Source organism: Melospiza melodia, chromosome 4 (genome assembly GCF_035770615.1).
Source record: "Melospiza melodia melodia isolate bMelMel2 chromosome 4, bMelMel2.pri, whole genome shotgun sequence".
NCBI lineage: Eukaryota > Metazoa > Chordata > Aves > Passeriformes > Passerellidae > Melospiza > Melospiza melodia.
This window is the reverse complement of record NC_086197.1, coordinates 15553711-15563108: the sequence shown is the minus strand read 5'-3', so window position 1 is coordinate 15563108 and position 9398 is coordinate 15553711. Positions and strand designations below refer to the sequence as shown.

The 9398-nt window shown below is 35.3% G+C and overlaps 1 protein-coding gene across 1 annotated transcript in view; it reads right to left on the bottom strand.

Annotated features, from left to right (window-relative positions):
- Window positions 1-435: 435 nt before the first annotated feature.
- The window catches only part of IGF1 (insulin like growth factor 1), a 55188-nt gene continuing 46225 nt past the window's right edge, over window positions 436-9398 (bottom strand). The window contains exon 4 of the mRNA XM_063153987.1: window positions 436-8642. Coding sequence (XP_063010057.1) covers window positions 8583-8642 — 60 coding nt within the window. The 3' untranslated portion in view covers window positions 436-8582. The remainder of the gene's footprint in view (window positions 8643-9398) is intronic.

The following is a 9398-nucleotide window of genomic DNA, read 5'->3' as shown; positions in this document are numbered from 1 at the left end:
CAAGATACCATATTTTTCATATAGTATTTATTCACCTACCCACAGATTCTGTTCTTGAGAACAGAAGTGATAGAGACACAAGCCAGATACTAGCTACCACTTAGTTCTGTTGTATGAGGAGCTTTTGAGAGACCTCTGTAAAGCAGAGTTCAATCATGTTCCTCTGTGCATGAACACAGTCAGCTCCTGGTCATTCACTTCTATCAATTTTATCTATAGATTCCATAATTTCATCTGCTGACACTTCCTTTCATCGAGGCTCTTGAGCCACTTTCCATGCCAGCTCTATTTTAGGATGAATGCAGCCTGATCACCCTGCTAAGGTATGTCCTGATTTTGGTGTATTCTGAGAAAATTGAAATGTATATGCCAGGGAAGAGAAAGGAAGAATGCAAATTGCTGCAAAATCTGCATGGATGATGAATTTTCAACACATTTTTTATTAACCATAATCCTTTATTAGACCTCACAGAGGTGTAAACTATACATACAAATACATTAGAAAGATACCCTCTCAACAGTAATGCTTCACATTTTGGACCTGATACCAAGAGGGTTGCAAACATTTCAGTACATTCTACAAACCAAAGGGTGCATTAGCCTTTATGTATACAGAGTGACAAAGCCCTTTACTGAAATCAAAGTAGATAAAAGTGAAAATCAGTCAACTACCTCTTCCAACCTTTACCTACCATAAATGCATATAAAAGCCTTTAAAAGCATGGATACACTATTATTTATGGAGCAAGTTTTACTGTTCTAGACAGCTCATAGAGAGAGGGGAAGAGAATGGTCAAGATGGCATTACATGAACTGCAAACTAGCAAAACTTCTTGAATTTTTTTATATTTGTACATATCAAGAACTCAATTTTTTTTTTATTTATTGGTTGTTACTAAAAAAGCTTATAAGTGCTAGATGGGGAGAATAGCGCAACAAAGACATTGTTGAGGTATTTGGGGGATTCTGCAACACAATGATGTTACATACACAGTATGAAATATTATTTGTCATCAAGTAGTGACATTGTATTATGAGTAAGCACGAGAAAATAAAAAAGAAAGAATAAATCCAGTTAGAATTTTAATAGATATTTAAATGGTTTCTAGTAAATGAACACTTAACACTTGTCACTGTTTGGTTATAATGACTTGAAATGTTAATAGTAGGATTGTTCAGTAGTGAAATCAGAAACTCATGTATCCACATTCATGCTTTGCATCATGGAAACCCCAGTTTTAGTCAGGATACCAATTGAGGTCCAACACTGAAGAAAGACAGGACAGTTACTCCTTATGGAAAGGCTGTCCTGAAATGCAAGTGCTATTAATCTCTTTGTTTAGCATTCTGGGTGGCTTTGCAGTAATTTGGGAGAAAAGAAAGCTTATACAGGATTTGATTATCAGCAGCAGGTGGTGCTGCTTCTTCTACTTTCATTTTGTTTCCTGACATCCTTGGTCTTGATAAACATGTTTAATATTCAACCTTAAGACTCCAAGGATTAAGAAACTGTGAAACAGAACCATCACATTCTGACAAAAGCAATGAGAGGTGTCAGACTACAGGTGAAGCTGTTCAGAATATAATGAAGTACCAATCTGCTTTCAGTGGAGCCTTTTATGACTCATGTCTGATGAGACTTAGTTTAATCAGGCAACTATTATCTTTATACACTTCTGAGAATTATTTTTTTCAACTTGCTCAGGATTTCTATAGAATTCTGTTGGACTAATTCCTTAGAAATGGTAATAAATGAAAAGATATGAGTGTATCACACTATATCATGTGCTCTCACTTGTATGTGCTGTATTATATTCAAACTTGTCTCTAAGTGGAAATAATGGAGAGAACCATAATTCTTATGCAGTATTTATATCAATTGCATTTGAAACTCTAGTGTGAAAAAAAAGGATAGAATTCATTGCTGTGCACAAAATTAGGACATTTTACCTCTTAATTGATAACACTTTAGTCTGTTTGTTTTGGATCCTTTGTCTTTGATCATTATTGAAGTGAGGATTTTTTCACACAATAAATCAGGTTAATGCTGGTAAACCAGGAAGAGTGGAACATTCATTTGATTTTTAAATTTATGAAGTTAAATATTTCACTACAAAATATGAGTTTCATTAAATCAGTTGTTTATATAGTTATCTGAATTAACCTTTTTCTTTAACATGAGTACATGAAGCATGATCCAATTGGTCAGGATAAAGTCCTTTTTGTTCTGCAGGTATTTTGTTGCTGCATTAGAGGAATGAAATTATACTAATGAATGGAAAATACAATAAAATGCAATGCCTTTGATTTAGTTAAAAAATGGTGTGAAAAATTATCTCTCAACTGCATTTGTTTTGTTTCTTAAGAGCTTCAATGAAGTGTGAATATATAGATATTTTAGGTGGGTGCATGTTTAATATTTCTTAGAAAGAATGTTTAGCAGCAGAAGTATCACATTGGTGCTTTTTATGACTTTTGTGAGCTAAGCTGGCAAAATAAAAAGCTACTGAAGAATACAGAGAAATCAAGAATTATTATAAACAATTTGGGGCATAGGAATTTGCTAAGCCTTTTCCACTTCGGATATAGTTAATAGTGCTGTAGAGGGGGATGAATTATTCTTACAAAAACCATATAAAGGACAAAAATAATAGTTGAGGTGATGACAGAAATTATCATTCTGCTGTCTTTATATTCCCTATTGTTCTTACTTTGGAGAGATGGTTACACTTAAAAAAACCACACTCAATAGAAGTTTTATGGAGAAAAATGAAATAGAAGATAAAATTTTAATACAGGTTTTTATAATATGGCCCTCAGAGTTAGTATTTTATATCTGTATCTAGACAGATAAATATATATATTGCCTGATGACAATGAAAAGGTGTCTTATGGTTTAAATATCTGGTCATTTCTTTAGGTATGAAAAACAAAGACAGGACCTAAATTGTGACATCCATATTACACAATGCTCTTCTAAAATTAGATTCCAGTTGGATTACTGAATATAATCCATAAAATCTGAAGAGAAAAAAGCAAGCATTTCAAATTTTACTTGACAGGAAAAAGAAAATCATAATATACACGTGCACACACACGTGCACATAGACATGCACACACTGTAGCATTGTCTATATATACCCATATATATGTACATGTGTCTGTATATGTGTATATATACACAACCACACCTTTTTATGCAGCTACTGTTAAGATTTTAATGTAACCATCAGGTGACTTGTAATCAAATTTCTGGCATTCCCATAACACCCTTTATGTAAAAAAGAAAAAAAAAAAAGTCAAAGAAGTTTTCTATATATCATATATATCAGATACTGTGGGTTTATAGTCCAGTAAAATATTCCAATGCTGTCACAAGCAACATGTTTAGTGTAGGAGTAGAATGGGTAACAACTTTGTGTTGAAATCTTTCTTTCCTTGTTTCAAGACAAATTTAATCTGGTTGCTTTACTGAATGCCACTTCCACACATGAATTGGATAATTAGTAATCTCATTAAGAAAAATTCTTTATTTTTTGCGGATTGTACCCAAGAGAAAAAAAATACACTCATCTCCTCCTCCTTATCCCTTGCCCCCAGAATCAAAACAAAGTGAATCAAAGCAAAACAACCCTCCCAAACAAACAGACAAACAATAAAATTATGTTGCAATAGTCTTTTAACTAAGTTTGCTGGGTGGAGCAGGAGGAAGGAAAAACATTGGTTTTGATTAGAAGCTGGGTGTTTGGAAGACTAATTTCCACTGACCAGTAACCTAAAAAGAGGGACCAGTATAAGCAGACCCTCCCAAATAAATTATTACTATTCCTTTTCAGACTAAAAATAAAACATTTTAAATATATTGATTATATCTTCATCAGAACAATATAACTATTCTATTTGGCCTATAGGTTCCAATCTCTTTTTGGGCTTAACTTAGGATAATTTCAAAACAGAAAAATGAAATGTGAAATTTTGCACATAAGGTTGTTCATAGTGACCACATAAAGTAATAAAAGAAAAATAATTCACAGACTGTTAGCCATATATTTCAACTTTTTCTCACAATTTAGAACTGATGAGAATTCAAAAAACCAACAATTTGCTGTTAGGAATAATTTTTTTCATTCCTTGTTAACTTCAGATGTGCTTGCATCTTTTGTGAGTTTCAAGAACATTAAGTTTTCAATTATGTGCCATAAATAAGAAAATAATCAGGTAAAACTGAAAATGTGTGCACAGTGAAAATCTCAATCATATCATGCCACTGACCAAGCCAAACTCTACACTGATTTCAGACTAGAGTGTGGCTTAAAAATCAGGTATGATATAGGACTTGCACAATCTGAAAAGCTTTCAGTCACATCAAGGCTTTCAATTCCCTGACTTCTAGCACTTTTCTACATTTGAATTTCTGACTTGGAATAAGGATTCAGAATTTCATTTAAAGCCTATGAATTTTTGTGGCATTTTGACTCTTATTCCTGACCCACCTGCATCGATATAAGATTACTTTGCTGTTTTTTGAGTGACAAAAAGTTGAAAAGTTATGGCTAGTTTTATTTCTATTTTAATAACCATACCTATGTAATTTTCATACATTAAAAAAATATTTATGCTTTCTTTTATATTTTAGTCAAGTACTTTCTTAAACAAAACAATAGCACCACTTTGGCATTGTTGGCCAAATCAGTAACAGGTAAAGCAAATATGTAAATACACTTTTCTGATCTTGTCATATCATGCACTTGCTTGTTGAATGGAGAGCCAAGAAGAGACAGGGCTTGGCCTGAAGTCTTCATTAATCAAATTTAACCATTGGTACTGGGAGAACAAGGAGCTCAGGGGCAGCTAGGTGCTCCTAGTTGTGTGTGGAATTCACTTTTGTAAAGAAAGCTTACCACTAATTCACCCTTCAGTCTTACCAAAGGGATCAGCAGGGTAAGCTGCCTTGGGAAAAAAGGGGGCTATTTTCATGTGTCTACCAGGACTGGATGCAATATCCCAGGCTTTGATTTCCTTGTCTCTCTTGGCTGAATGGTGCAAATAAGCTCATACAAGTCCTTCATGGAAGTGTGCATTTCTAACTACATTTTGAGCAGAATAAATAATTTATTGATTTTTCATTTAAACTCTTAATGACTAATTATGTTTACTATGGAGATGAGACTTAAATTTTGCTACCTTGATGAAAGAGAGATACTAACTGAAGTGGGTTTAGATCTGCAGTGCTTTTTGGACTGACTGAAAATAATGAGGCTTAATTAACTTTTTAAATTATGCATTTCAGTGATATTCTGTGTAATAGTTGAAATTTTAGGTCTATTCTAGAAAGCAGAGATCTGTGATCTTTGTCATGTGAATTAAACAATAGGGAAAGATGAGAAATGTGCTTTTGTTTAGCATTTCGGTGATTTATGAGAATCAATAGCATCTGGTGGGAGCCCTGTTCCTAAATATCTGGAGTGCTTTTAAAAATCCAGCTGAACCCTTCAATTTCTCTAATTAGAAGTTTTTCAAGGCAGACTGCTTTGTACATTTGGGAGGGAGATGCTTTAGCTCATGCTTCAACTTCTTTAAGTAGTGGGTTTATTGTGATTATTAAGCTAATGCTTTATCTTTCAAATTAACTGGTTTACCATGTGCTCCCTGCCCTATGACTGGAGATTTCTTATACAAAGTGCATTCCCCACCCATGCATTTCTCACCTCTGTGGGGCTGGAGCTACTTCCCATTTTGTGATTTCATTTATTCTCTAGTAAAGCAAAGTGTTGCCTTTGAAGTTTGCAGCTATTCGGTGTTTATTTTAGCTGCTTTCAAGAATTGCTCCAATTTGTTTAGGCAGTTGTCAAATTGTGATAAATATTGCTGTCTCCGAGTGACATTTTCTAATTATGGTTTTTCAACAGGAGAAATATGGTGGCATGAATGTGAGTGTGTGAATCCCAAGATAAGACCAAAAATTTGAATTAATTTGCAGGAATTAATGCAAAATGATGTATAGTTATTCAGTTAAAAGCACATCAGTAAAAAAGTTATCTACAAAGAAACTTGCTGCCACAGATATCTCAAATTGCTTTTTGCCCTCACGCCTTTCTTCCCTCTTCCCCTTAGAACTTCAGAAGAGACAGGGGACAAAAAGGGTCATGGGGCTTGAACTGGAAATATGTATTCTGTCTGTGACATCAAAATAATGGCTTGTTCTTATATTTTATTGCAGAATTCCTATAGCCACTAAAGAAAGTCCTTCCCTCTCCATCCCCCCTGCCAAAAAAAGGCCTGTAGGAGCTGTGACAGGTATCAGAATTGCTAACTCTGTTTATTAAATTGGTGGTAAATAATTTAGGTTAGTTTCCCCATCTGTTTCTCTTTACTTTCTTCCTTTTTCAACATAACTATCTCAGTCAGTGAGAGCTGTGACATATTCTTTTTATTCATTTGCTGTTCTACTTTTACATTGCTATGGCAGCTTATTGTGCATATAGACATCCATCTCACAGAAAGCAGAGGGTTTAAAGAGTTGTATAGGAATACATTGCACTTGTTAAAAATACAAACCACAAATTTTCTATGGGAATAGAAAAGGAACTACAATAATTTGTTAGACTTTTATGACCTTTCCTACTTCTTTCACAAGGGACTATTGAGGAGCTGTACATATGCAGTCTGGAGAGAACTTTCTCTTGTGTTTAAGTCAATAGTTATCCACTCCCTCTTTTGCTTTTAAAGCCCTTCCTTCTCCAGAAGGGATACTGCAGTAGAAAGTAGGGCAGATTTGAGCAGCTTTCAAAAGGAGATACTTCCTTTATAGATCTAATCTGCCACCTCCCTAACTGCTCCCTTCATATGCTGTTTTTGGAGCTGACCAAGAAACGCTTCATCCCTTGCCTGAGCCTACCACATGCAGCACGGTGAGGGGGAAAAGTTGAATGGGACTGCATTGGGGTTCTTGGACAGGGTGGAACAGTGCCTTCTTCCTCCCTCCCTCTTCCTCTGCCTTCCCTTCTCTCACAGACAGGTTTGATGCTCACCTTGGGACACTGTTGGCTGCTTATCCCAAATTTACACTGGGCTGATTTACAGAAATGCAGCAGAGGTGTTATTCAAGGAAGAACCTCTGCAAGGCCTGTCAAAGTTACATGGCAGGGATTATCTGGGCATCTCTGACTCCCACAAGAGCACATGAATGGCACTCGTGAGGGTGTAAGGATGCTATGGGTAATCTCTCCTCAAGGACTCATTCTACACTAGTAATCTGGTGATTACATTAGCTTTTCTGATTTACAGAGAGGTGCAGCCCAACTCACAATCAGGTAAGCCACATCTGGTTGTGGGAAGAATTAAAATGGAGGGGGGCTTGAGTACCCCTTTATGATTGAACAGAATGCTGATATTTCAGAAACATTTAGGCCCTGGTGGACTACTCTTTGAAGTCACTTGTTTTTCAAATTGTTTTTCAAATTTTCTTTGTGCCTACACACAAGTTTGTGTTCCTCATAATCAGATGTCAAAATACCACCCTTCATGTGTCTAAGAGGAAACAAGCATTTTCTTTTGAAGATTGTAAAGTTATTTTCATGTTGAAATCTGAAGCCATTTTAGTTGATTTAAGCTGAATATTTTTGCAAGTAATTTGTTATTTAATCTTTGGCTTGGTGTTTCCATATTTGCTTTTACCTATTACCATTTTGGCCAGACCCTTTCATGTAACAAACTATAAAATAGCACCGTTGTACTATAAAACAGAGATTTTTTTACATACTGTTTGATATATGTGTATTGTTGATATGCTAAATTTTACATACTGCATTATATGGAGGAAGAAAGAAGTTACCTATACTGTTACAAAATAATTACCTGGAAGAATCATTACTGGTTCGAGAGCCTATGTATGCTTGAACTGCTTTTAAAAATCTTTTGTCTCACAAATTGCAAAAAAATTTGCATGTTTGCGAGAGAAGGAAGAATAAAACTGTCTTAAAACAAATGCATCTATAACCCATATTTTTTCGAAATGCCAGAGATGGAATTAATGGATGTTTAAAACTGTATATGTTACCTTACTGCTGCTGTTACTGGGAATGTCAAACTGTGCAAATATGAAGGGGTAGACAAACAATGTTTTCAGACACTGTAAAACAAACAGCCTGTTGCTTGTTAAGAAGTGCAAATAAAAAAACCACCACTTAGACAAGGCTGATGAATGACTCCAGCAGCCAGTGTTCATAGGTTAATTTAGTGCAATTGGATCCATCAAAAGCCCAAAAATTTGTAGGCTTTTGAGGGGCACAGGACTTTGAGTTTTCGTGCAGGACATTTAAAACAGGTTAACAAACAGCAATATATCAACCACAGAATTTTTTTAGCTCTGGTCTGGTTAAAATGTTCTGTTCTCTAAAGACTTAATATTGGAATGTTTAGTTGCATTGTTCACTGGGAGAATGCCCATTGGTTGAAATTGCATCAAGCTTTTTAAAACAAAGGTTTTTTTTAAGTCTTCCAATGTTTAACAAATAATTTATTTACAGCAAAGTATCCTGCAGATGGCACATTCATTCTTCATTCTTGTGGATGGCATGTTCTTACATTCTGTAGTTTCTGTTTCCTGTGTTCCCTCTACTTGTGTTCTTCAAATGCACTTCCTGAAAGTTTAGAAAGAAAAATTTATTACAGGTAGGTTTAAATACATTGTATGATCACAAAACTTATAACAGTAAGAAAACAGTTGTCCAGAGTGCTGGAACTGCTAGGTAATTGTGTTTTAATCAATAATTCAGTTATCTACAGAGAACTTAACTATGCAAAACTTCTGTACTTGAATTCCCCTGTTCTCCTAGACATAAACACTTTCACTGTTGTCATTCTTGATCTTGGCAGAGGAGACATCTGGTGCTGAAACCTGGATAGGCTTTAGGGGTACAGCAGGTACCAAAGATTTCCTTTCTTTCCCAAAGATAATTGCAAAAGAAGGGATGTAGGTCAGGGAACTTTTGAGTTGTAACTTGCAGAATTTATGGAATCTCTTGGGATTCGGTACCAGGTATTTTCAAAATTGCTCTGCTAACTGCATATTGCACAGATGGCATAATAGATTTGTTGGATAAGACCTTGAGGAGGAAAAAAAATTTGGGCTTGCTGTAGGAGCTGCAGCAATATAATTTGTATTTTCAAAACAGACAAGGGTGATGTGCCAGGCAAATCAAGAGATCTTTGGAGTGAATAATGCCCTCAGTTCTCTGTCATTCCACACACAGGCCAGCAGCAGCGATGGGGGTGGTACATACATTTCAATTTGATTTCCTTGTTTGCCACTCTAGTAAATATTAACCAGGCCCAAGACTGCATATTCTGTGTCAGACCAAGGCTGGAATTTTTAAGTGACTCTCCATATTTATAAT